General features: G+C 36.9%; 1 protein-coding gene across 1 annotated transcript; it reads right to left on the bottom strand.

The window, feature by feature from the left end:
* Positions 1-1833: 1833 nt before the first annotated feature.
* LOC104469627 (calcium-independent phospholipase A2-gamma-like) lies at positions 1834-6599 on the bottom strand. Its single transcript, XM_010084204.1, has 3 exons — positions 6432-6599; positions 4427-4622; positions 1834-2435 (listed from the first exon to the last, which is right to left on the bottom strand). Exons 1-3 carry the CDS (start codon positions 6597-6599, stop codon positions 2161-2163), a joined length of 639 nt encoding a protein of 212 aa, XP_010082506.1. The 3' UTR covers positions 1834-2160.
* Between the last annotated feature and the right edge of the window lie 5386 nt (positions 6600-11985).

Below are 11985 nucleotides of genomic sequence, written 5' to 3'. Positions count from 1 at the left end.
TAAATGCTTATCCCAAAAAGCTATGATTAGAAACTTATGAATTCAGAATAAGGCTTTGATAGCCTTATGGATGATGCCATGACTTTGCTCTTTCCCAAGGGAAGAAGTGTATCATGTATGTTGCTACGTGAGACTATCCTATATTGTCTTTTTTGATTTAAGATGCTGGCAACACAGCTTAACTCTATACAAGGTGCCTTGATCAGAATAACATTGACATTTCTTTTTTATATGCTTTAACTATCGCACACCAGTGGAAAAGGCTTGATCTCATTATTCTTTTACTCAGTTCTTAGTAACTAGAATGAAGAGGGAAAGTTGTATAAAGTACAGTTGCACGAAGATCATAAAAAACTTTCTATTGTAGTATTTTAATTGCCCTATTCAAGGAACTACTTGTGGTGTTTATTGTTAAAAAAAAAGGGGGGGGGAAGATGAACAACATACATTTTTTCACTTCTTATCTTTAAATTGCTGTAGCTTTTTAACTTTTCTTTCTGTTTCTCCTGTTTTCCCTTCCTCACATACTGTACGACAAAGGCTTCTTTAGTCCTTACGCACCTAGAATTTATTTACATTGGGAACAATTTTTAAAATGTGAAGGCTACAGCTTACGTACTAATGACACTTACTAACTTCATTGGCAAGAACAAGCCAGAGAACTGAGGGAGCACCAGAGAAATATGGGTATCTGAGTAAAATTACACAGGTAAAAATGAAAAATGTCAGATTATAAAAAAACAGCCCAAATCAAATGTTTTCTTGCACAGTCGCAGAGTACTATGTGGCAACTCCTAATAACATTTTCAGTGATTTAAGACAAGTACAGAAGGTGACTATCAATGTAAATGTTATTGTTAGTAGATAAATGCAATGGCAGGTGATTAGTCCTGATCGGCAAAGTAACAAATGCACTATTTTTCAGTGAAACTGGCCATTTTATCTACTGCATAAAACATACTTTTATCTAGTAAATATTTTCACATACTGTAGCTGTCTACTAAAGAGGCAAAAACTCACCCAAAAACCTGTCAAAAAATCTTATTAATGGGTACATGCCAAACCTGTGACAGCAGCCGCATCTTAACTCCAATTTCACTGCAGTCATACTGTTTTTAAGAACTTAAGCGTACCTTCCTGTTGTTGAAAATTTTTCATTGGTGTACTGTATCATCAGAGCTTACCACACCACCCTTCTTGACATAAGTGGAAAGTTGCAAAGGAACAAGTAGTACAATTGTATTAAGCTCTAAATGTAACTTCACAACTCTAAGGTAATTTCAAGAGGATGCACATATGAAAGCTAAAAGACAAAAGGAAATGCATAATTTCTTATTTCATGTATTAACTGCTAGTTTTTTCTTGACTAGACATCTGAAGATTGGCATCCAAACTGAGGCTTCTAGAGTAAGCTTCTAATTCACTTAACAAGTGAACTATTTCAAGATTTTATTTTCTTTATCCTGTGATAGGAATAGCTGCTCAAGTGAAGTTTTGGGGCTTGGGATTGTTTTCAAATAATGAATGAACCAATCTGAAGTTATCCCAATAAAAACAATAAGCAGGAAGGCCTAAAAACATCAGTTAACTTTGATAATTTAATATGCCATTTATAGTCATCCAAACATCTTACTCAATACTGTTATGTACAAAACCCACCAAAAATAAAAAAAGAATTTAAATGTTATCTTCCAAATGTAAAAGTGCAATTAACACAGGCAAAGTTTTTGTAAGAACATTACACTTCTATTAAATTCAGGGGCTATATAGGTATATTGGCTGAACTAAAGTGAAAGAGGATTTTGGCTTTTGTTAATTTTGAATACGCCTGGGAGTTGATAAATAGTTCTACTGCCACCATAATTATGGTACATACATCCAAAAATGCATAGCACAATTGTTTTCATAATTTTCAGTTTCACCAACTTTAACAAACTTAAGTAGAGCAACAGTAAGATCTGTAAAGTTCAAAAAATAATTAACACTATAAAACCTTTATCAAGTAAGTGTGCACCAAACAGCCATCCTGAATTGCTTTCTCCAGAATTCTGATAGCTTTCCAAAGATGTAATTTACCCCCAATAAACATTACACCTTTACAGTACTGAATGGATTTTCTGGAACAAGATTTACATTTATGATCTTTCATGCATCACATATTCACAACTTGGAAAGAAATGGAAGGCCTTCATACATGTCAGCCTTTAATTTCATCCAGTCCTGAAATCTCTGCAAAGCTGTTTTTTCTTCTTGTAATATTTTTGCAGCTTTTCTCAGTTTTAATTCATTTCGTTCTAAATAACGAATTCCATCTGTCTGCAGCTGATTGAGTTTCTCTTTACGACTTTCATCCAGAGGTATGTCTTCATTCATAAGAGGGTTAAATCTGAAGTAAGTATCTGGAGGCAACAGTGCATCCAGCATGGCGTGAACTTCTGTATTGACAACAAATGAAATAAACAGTTACATTTACACCAGACAAACAGTCCTCCAGTCTCTGAACAACAAGTGCTCTGGAATGACACACTAAGTGTAAATATGTGCTGTTTTGCTGAGTAAATGTTTTTCCACCATTGCCTTATCAAAAACCCTTTTTCATGAGAAGGTTTGCAGATGACCCTGTAGCTCTGTTTACTCTAGAAAAGTTTCATCATTTATTCTAAGACACCATCACTGGTGTGACAAGTAAGAAGGCAGTTATCCAGATTTTTACTTACACATACATCCCGTTCCTTTACAAATGACAGTGCATTACGAAAAGTGGGAATGTAACTTGCGTACTCTCATTCAGCACACCCATGACTTTTTACACTCAGTACTAATGGAAGTAGGTATTATGAAACTGATAGCTATATATTTTTCTCTAATGTAAAGTAAAAAAATATGTAATTTTAAAGCTTTCTTTTGTTGGCAACTATTTTTGTATATATTACTACAGATTTTGGCATTGAATTTAACCTTCATTTCATTTAAAATGTTCATGTTAAATTACAATAGTTCAGTTAACTAATACAATAATAAACTGACTATATAATGGATTTGTATGTTCCTCTCTTCTCTTCCTTTTTTCCTCTCTTCTATAACCTATTTTCTCTCTCCTTTTAGACCTCTTTTCTATTCACTGGCTCCCTTAAAAGTCCATTACTTCTTTTATCTTTCATTCTCTTTTATTTCCATCTTCTTTGCATTCTTAACACACTTCTCCATTCTTTTACACTTGTATAAAAATCGTAAAGTGAAAAAAACCAACAAGGGTAAGACTACAGCAAAAGATTCTTGTTGACCTTCTCTGCTTGGTCCCTTCTCTAAATTACTCAGATGTGTCTCTGTTCTTGTCTCACCACATCCAGTCTTTCTTGCCCTATTTAATACTCTCCTCCTTTTCCTTAATAATGTAACTTGCCATTTGCTCAAATCTACTCTCCCCTCTTTTCATTTCCTCTTCTTTGACCTCCACAATAAACTTTCCTTTCCTCCTTTTCCCCAATTAAATTTCTTCCCTGATTTTTCTGCTGCAATGAAACTTTTTCTTCCCTTGATAGACAGTGGACAGAATGCCTCTCCTTCACCCAACTCCCATTGCCTTTCCACAATTGTGCAAAAAACAAAGGCAGCCCAAAATTTTCTTTTTCTTACTAATGATAGCTGACAGAGATTATGCAGGAAGGGATCCAGACTGTAAGAGTATTTTCTTGATCCCTAGCTTTTTAGAGTATCTGTTCCCTTTGTAAGAGGAATAAAAAAAGCATCTGCATATCAATATTCCCTCAGCTTATAAAACACAACAGATATAAACTGCTAGTGATGGAGTTCCAGTGTACTCCCATCCTAGGAACAGAGTTTATTTTGGAAAACACATGCTTGGCTCCTCCTGACAGCAATGGAAGTCATGATCATTGGCAGATAGAGTCTAGTCCTTGGAAAAGCACATGTGAAAAACATATAGAAAAGAAGTGAACTAAAATACTTTTTCTGAAGCTGTTGAAACCCAACCAATGTTCTATATTAACTATTAAGCATTTCTGTTTGGGGGAAAAACAACCCAAATACAAGAAAATATGATTTTTCTATTGAAATTATTGCCTGTGCATGCCTTTATTCTGAAGCACATGTAAAAACATATTGCTTTATATCCATTCTGTTGGATTATCACTGTCATTCTGATTTTTATGGTATTTATTATCTCTAGTATACCTATGTCATCAAACATATTAACAGTTGAGACCTCATAAACTAAAAGAGCTTATCAAAACACAGTGAAGGTAAGTTACAGAGCAACATGTTTCAAGTAGTTTCAGTGGGTTGGCTAGAGAGGAAAAGGGGAAAGACAAAAGGTTGCAGATTGCTCTCTGAATTGAACCTACAATTCTAAGGAACATAAAACACTGAAAACAGTCACAATACAAACGTCTCTTAAGACACTAACCTTCTGTATCAGTTGCACTGCTGATAACATTTGTGAGCTTGGCTTTCAAACTGGTGTATGTGACGTTTGCCTTTCCCTCACTTTCGTATCGACCTGTGCCCAGCGATATTAGACACTGCAAGGGAACATTTGGCCAAAGACACTTGCACTCATGAACTGCCAGTGCAGAAGGGTTATTTAGAAGCAGACCTCCATCCTGTAAATTAAAAATAAATACAAACAATAGTACTATACATAATGTAAGCAACAGTAAATATAAACTAGCATAACACTAATATACAAAATCAATTAAATAAAACAAACATTAATTTCCTTCTCCTGTCCAACTGTTATGTTTGTGCCCTGTAGCAGCTGCCTAGCAAGGCTTCCTGGGCTAATGGACACTGTCAGAGCAGCTCCTGGGTCAGTTGTGCTGTTGTGAGTATTGCACAGAAGAGGTAGGCTGAAACAGCAGTACTCACTGGAATATCTGAAGTTATGATTTTGTCTTCTGAAGACCTTTTAGGTAAAACAGATATGCATATTGACAACTTTTTAAACAATCAGTAACTCTGCATCCTAAAATGTTTATATATTCTGTAGCACAATCCAAATCACTACCTGCAGATTCTAAAAAAAAAAAAAAAAAAAAAAAAAAAAAAAAACCTTTGTCAAAACAAAAAAACATCCCCACGAGCTATAAAAAAAAAAAAAAAAAAAAAAAAAAAAAAAAAATCGCAAATCGCAAAAGCCAAGCTTGGCCAAAGCTACTTTACAAACACAGTCATTACATAGGGTGCTATAGCCTGGATTTAAGACTTGGAAAAAAATCACAGAATCATTTAGATTGGAAGGGAGACCTACTGAGCTTTTCTGGTCCAACCCCCCCGCTCAAAGAGGGTCACCTAGAGCACACTGCTCAAGGCCCATGTCCAGTCAGGTTTTACTTAACTCCATGAATGGAGACTCCAAAACCTCTCTGGGCAACCTGTTCCAGTGTTTGACCCCTCTCACAGTGAAAAATTTTCTTGTATTCAGATGGAATTTCATATGTTTTAACTGGTGCCATTGTTTTTTGTCCTGCCAGCGGGCACTGATGGGAAGAGTACTACTCCCTCATCTTCATTCCCTCCCATCCCTTATTTGTACACATTGGTTAAGATCTCCCCTGAGCCTTCTCTTCATTAGGCTGAACAGTCCCAGCTCTCTCAGTTTCTCCTCATATGAGAGATGCTTCAGTCCTTTAATCATCTTTGTGGCCCTATGCTGGACTCACTCCAGCATGCTCCCATCTCTCTTGTTCTGGGGAACTGGATGCAGTAATCCAGATGTGGGCTCAGAAGTGCAGAGAGGAAGAATCACCTCCCTTGACCTGCTGGCAACTGTTTTCAATGCAGCCCAGGATGCTGTTGGCCTTTTTTGCCACAAGGGTGCATTGCTGGTTCAACGTTCAGCTTGTCCACCAGGACCCCAAGGTCCTTCTCTGCCAAACTGCTTTACAAGCAGGCAGTTCCCAGTGTGGACTCGTGTGTGGGGTTATTCCACCCTAGATGCAGGACTATGCCTTTCCCTTTGTTGAACTTCATGAGAATTCTCCAGCCTGTTGAGCTCCCTCTGAGCAGTGGCCCAACCATCTGATGTACCAGCCATTCCTCCCAAATGCAAACTTCCTGCAGGTGCACTGTCCCATCATCCAGGTCATGTTAAACAGTATTGGCCCAGTGCTGACCACTGGGGTACATCTCTAGTGACTTGCTTCCAACTGGACTTTGTTATACTGACCCCAACCCTCTGGGCCCGGTCATTCAGCTAGTCTGCAATCCATGTCACTGTCTACTTATCTAACGCACACTTTGTCACTATGATGTTACGGAAGATATGTGTCAAAGGCTTTACTAAAGTTGAGGTAAACGATATCCACTGCTTTCCACTTGTCTACCAAGCTAGTAATCTCACTGCAGAAGGCTACCACATTGGTCAGTCATGATTTCCCCTTTGTAAATCCATGCTGACTACTCATGATCACCTTCCTGTCCTTCATGACTTTGGAAATCCTTTCCAGAAGGATTTCCTCCATCACCTCCCAAGGGGCTGGGCTGAGGCCAACTAGCCTGCAGTTCCCCAGAGCTGCCTTCTTGCCCTTCCTGAAGATAGGAATGAGACTCTCCCAATCTCTCCTAATCACCACCGTCATTTAAAGATAATCAAGAGTCGCCCCACAATGGCATCAGCCAGCTTCATCAGCACTCATACGTGCAACCCATCTGGCCCTATGAATTTATGTATGTCCAGTTTGTTTAACTGCTCCCTAACCTGGTTCTCCTCCTTGTAAGTCCTCTTTGCACCAAACTTTCCCTGTAGCTTCAGGGGCCTGAGACTCCTGAATGCTGTTTTTACTGGTAAAGACTGAGACAAAGGCAGAATTAAGTATGCTGGCATTTTCCATGTCATTTGTCACCAGCTTCCCTGCCCCATTCAATAGCAGGCCCACTTTTTCCCTAGTCTTCCATTTGCTGTTTATGTACATGTAGAATCCTTTGTTGCTGCCCTCCACATCCCTCTCCAGATTCAACTCCAGGCTGGCTTTTGCTTTCCTAACCCCATCTCTGCAAGATTGTAAAGGAACTCTATACTCCTCTTGGGTCACCTGCCTCTGCTTCCACCTTTTGTACACTTCCTTTCTATGCCTGAGTTCAGTTAGGATCTCCTTGCTCATCCATGCCTGCCACCTTTGCTTGATTTCCTGCTTGTTGGGTGGTCCTTTCTTGAGCTTGGAGGAAGTGATCACTGAGTATCAGCCAGCTCTCCTGGACCCCTCCTCTCTTCAACACCATAGCTTATGGGATTCTTCCAAGCAGAGCTCTGAAGAGGATGAAGTCTGCTCTTCTGAAATCCAGGGCTGTAGTCCTGTTTTTTTTTCCCTGCTCTCTTCCCTTAGGACCTTGAACTCCATCATCTCATGGTCACTTGTAGCCAAGGCTTTAACTTTCATGTCCCTGACCAGTTCTTTATTCTTCATAAGCATCAGGTCCAGCAAAGCACCTTTCTGTGTTGGCTCCCCCATGAACTGTGCCAGGAAGTTGTCATCTATGTACTTGAGCAATCTCTTAGGTTGCTCAGGATCTTCTGTATTGGGCTTTCATTAGGTATCAGGATGATTCAGGTTCCTCCTGAGGACCAGGTCCTGGGAACATGTGGCTTCTTCAAGTTGTCTGAAGATCAGAATTCAGTCCAAGACTAATAGGAACAAAGGCTACTCTTGTAAGTCTGGAATTGAGGAGAGACACCTTTTACTTGCAACATGTCAAAAGCATATGTGATTAGGGTGCGATAAAATACTTTAGGACTAATAATAATTAGTATGACTGACAATAAGGCTGAGAAGGATTCAGACAAGGAGGTTTTGATCCTGCAAATCCTAAAAACTGTGTTCAGTACTTCTTGGAAGAAAATGATCTTCACTCCAACTAAGAAATAGATTACTTTGGGCTTTGAATTCAAAGGATTTTCTATATTGGGAATGCCTTAAAAAAAGTAGTCACAAAGGCGAAACATAACCTGAAAACATCATCAATAGTAGAGATGAAGATTGTTATAACCATTCAAAATCTATACAAAGAAAACATGTAAAATATAAAAGAAACAGGATATTAACCACAATAAGCATTATGCTAAAGCTCCCTATATCCTAAACCTCCCCACACTCCCTATGTCTGTAAAAGCAACTCTACTCAGGAATAGCTTAGAAGAAAAAAATGTTTTGGAGTTGATAAAACATTTTACAGAAATTCCTTTTAACTACAGCTGTGCTAGATAAATAAGTAAAAACAGGATTACGGAGCTGGTTTTTTTTTTTTTTTTTTAAATTAAACTTTCATTTCAAGCTACAAAAAGCTCTTTGAACTCCTTCTGGATACTGTGTGCTTTGCTCAAAACACTGCTAAAATGAATGGTCTCCTCAGTGCCTATTATCCTTTGCTTATGTTTAAATGAGCCTCTACACACAAAACTAAATACAAGGATGTTTTTATCCTTGATATAATTCCCCATGAATCCTAATCTAAATCTTAATAGTTTTCTTTGTGGTGCTTAGTTTTTCTTTAAATCCTAGACTGAAAACATGCTTACCAAATAATTTCCACTGATCTTGTAAATATAATTTAATTAAACATGATTGCTTCATGACGGGGAAATTAGTATTATCAAAAGTTCGGGGGTATATAACACTAAAACACTGGAATATTTTTGTAATATTGACAAGTAAAAGATCAAAGGAAGGTAAAGTACACATACCTACACATACCAAATGTGTATTGTGATGATAATCAACAGCTTTATGCAATGATTTCCACATTTAAAACATTCTCCAATTTAGGTTTATTGAAATGACAGTAAACATCCATTCCTAATAATTTTCAGTTTAGACACTGCTATCATAACTTCTAGCTTTTATATAGACACATCATTTTTGGAAAGTTAGAAGTAGGACTGAATAAAGGCAACTGATTTTTTTCTTCCCCTCCAAATACATTATGGTCAATAATGACCACATTCCAATCAATATTGTGCTTCAAATCAGCTTACTCTGTTTTAAACGAAGATGTTCATCATATTGCTATTTGCTTATAATGATCAACTACTCAAGCAGTAAATAACTTTATTAGTTAAATTGGACTATTAAGGACTCAGTTAAGGAAATACTGCAATAATTTTATTTAATTCTGCAGCTTCAGAAACCTTAGAGCTAATTATGTCAAAGGCTGAAAATCTTGGGGGAAAAATATCTCACAAGGTTTAAAATTAGCTGCAATTTTTCATATGTATGTGAATTCTAAAGAAAACTGTAAACAACAAAGAATTTTCCAGTTCTAAGACTAAAAAAATTGAAACTAACCTGATGCTAATTCCTCTGTTTTCATAAAACTGGACAAAAAATCCTTCCCAATAAATATATTAAACTATCAATACAGAAATATGAAAGCCAGATCTAATTTATTTTTTTTTTAAAGTACTTTTAAGAAATCATGACCTATCCTCTTCATGCTTGAGACACTGAAGTACAATTCTAGGTGACTGAATTTGCAGTTTTGTATGTAAGATGTACTGAGATCACAAGAATCTTTACTAATCCTTGCTCTGAATTCCTATGTATTTAATCTGTCAATTTATTTTGGAGAACTGCTAAATTTGTTATCTTAATTTTTTTCTTATTCTATTAAAGTTATTCAAAATTTATATAATATTATAAAAACCAAATCTAAATTATTTATAAGTTACAGATTAAAATATTTCTAGTGCAAGCACTCAGCTTTTGAAAGATATTTATAAAAATACATTAACCAAAATACAATATAACCAAAAGACTGAATGTTTAATAGTAGTATGGAATGTCTGGGTGACTAACAAAATAGCTTCCTCTTCCATATTATCTGCTATAAGCTTTATTGACACTTTAAAATTTCATGCAGTTAAACAGCTGGAAGTAAACACAGCCAATTTATCTGATCTATGGGTAGAGAGATACCTGTTAGCCAAAACCTGAATTCTACTTTGTCTCTATTTTCATAAAATGAATTACTTCCTTCTGAGTCCATTCAATTTCAATGTTCTGTATTTTTGGTATAACCTTTTGTCTTTGATCCACCTTTCTCTCAATCTTAGATTTAAATTTTTCAGTGTGTATGATGGTAGAATTAGGATTTTCTCAGAATGCTTCTGCAGGAGGGAAGAATGGCAAACCAAGAATAGCAATCCAAAAGCAAAAAGTTTAACCCAAACAATTAAATTTATTGATTCAGGCCATGGACTGAAAGACATTCATGCCTGGGGAACAAACAAAAGCAAATAGCAGAATACTTTTTAGAAATACAGCAAAGTGTTGTGGTGTGCTATGGGGAAAAATATGACAGTGGCTGAAAAGATTAGGGAAACTAGGTATATTAGTGACAAGATGCACTGCATACGCTATGGAAAGACTGGGGAAGTTCCATTTGTCTGACTTTCCATGAATAAAACTCTATTTACACGATTAATGCATTTCAGAATGACTGTAAGTATAGTGATCAGGAAATACCAACATCAGCAAGATGTGCAAAATACATTGACAGAATGCAGCCCTCAAAGTGTATGAATATTGCATTCATTGCACCTATTATTTTATGGAATATATTTTCAGAACATAATTTATAATTGTAGAGCATACCATACTAGCATAATTCTAATCTCCTAAAGCCTTCATATAAACAAAATAATGCAAACAAGAAAGGCTCTTTATACCACATACAATGCTGTAAAAATCTTGTTGATATAAAGTGATATTTAAAATTATAAGGTTCAGATGCAACTTCAACTCTACAAACCAATGCTGACTTTATGCATGGTCCTAAACTTTTTCAGTCCTAATAAATTTATCAGTTCCTTCTTGACAGACTGGAATGTCTCAAAATACTTTGCCCCCCAGTTTCATCTGTATCATTAGATATATTGCTATGGTATGGTACTATCTGTGTGCATGCAAGAAAAGAGACTATATGAACAGTATATTAGATAAACAACTAGATTATCAACATACACTTGGGCTAAAAGCATAACCAGTAGGTCAAGTGAAGTGATTATACCCTTTTATTCAGCACTCATGAGGTCAAACTGGGAATACTGTGTACTGCTTTGGACACCCAGTTACAAGGCACTGAAAAGCTGGAATACATGAAGAACCACTAAGGTGTTTTGGGGACTGAAGCACATGACGTATTAGAAGAGATGCAGGTTTTGCTTAACCTAGAAAGAGAGAAAGCCAAGGAGTAATCTAATCACAGTCTTCCACAACCTAAAGGGGAAGAAGACACAGCCAGACTCTTTCAAAAAGTATAGAATAAGAATCAGAGAAGCTGTGGAATCTCCATCCTTGGATATTTTCAAAACTCAACTGGGCATGGCCTTGAGCAACCTGACCTAACTTTAAGGTTTATCCTGCTTTGAACAGGAGGCTGGACCAGGTGACCTCCAGAGGCCCTGTCCTCCTGTTTTCCTAAGATTCTACTCTATTTAAAGAAACACTATATGAATCATAGATGCACATTATTTTAGCTGTAAAATGAAATTACATTTTGAAAGCCATTCGTATTGGAAACTGAACTTTGTCAGTCCAGTCAGAAGTCTTCTGGAAAATGCAAACATGTGCAACTCATACCTTGACATCTGTAACTGAAAGGGTAACTTATAGGAACTCTTCAAATGACTAAACTGCTGACCAATATCCACAAAAATGTGCAGTCGTCCCGAGTTCTGACTCAGGACTCAGTGTCAGGCAAACAGCCAGAGTAGACCCCTCATTCTCTCTGTTCTCCCATTCGCAGATTGTCTTACATTCACCATCTCTCTTCATTTAGCTAGTTCTCAAAACAATTGCAAACTCTCTTGTACTTCCCAAACATATGAGTCACCCGTTCCCTTTTGCATTCTTCTCTGCGGCTATGGTCAGTGCACTGGCAACTACTATACGCTTCTTCATACTTTGAACTTTGCAAATCCACTCCACACTTGAGTTAATTTAATTTACTGGCAGTACCCTGAACACAACG

Source organism: Pterocles gutturalis, unplaced genomic scaffold (assembly GCF_000699245.1).
Source record: "Pterocles gutturalis isolate BGI_N339 unplaced genomic scaffold, ASM69924v1 scaffold29500, whole genome shotgun sequence".
Taxonomy (NCBI): domain Eukaryota; kingdom Metazoa; phylum Chordata; class Aves; order Pterocliformes; family Pteroclidae; genus Pterocles; species Pterocles gutturalis.
Note: the sequence above shows the minus strand (reverse complement) of the source record. Positions and strands in the feature narration are given on the sequence as shown.

Excerpts from the sequence above, each read along its gene's own strand:
- LOC104469627 (XM_010084204.1), bottom strand. The coding sequence starts at position 6,599 with ATGACGGTGGTGATTAGGAGAGATTGGGAGAGTCTCATTCCTATCTTC. Across the intron at positions 4,623-6,431 it reads AAGTCATGAAGGACAGGAAG|GATGGAGGTCTGCTTCTAAA; the intron begins GTGATCATGAGT and ends TTTAATTTACAG. Across the intron at positions 2,436-4,426 it reads CAGTGCAACTGATACAGAAG|AAGTTCACGCCATGCTGGAT; the intron begins GTTAGTGTCTTA and ends TTGTCAATACAG.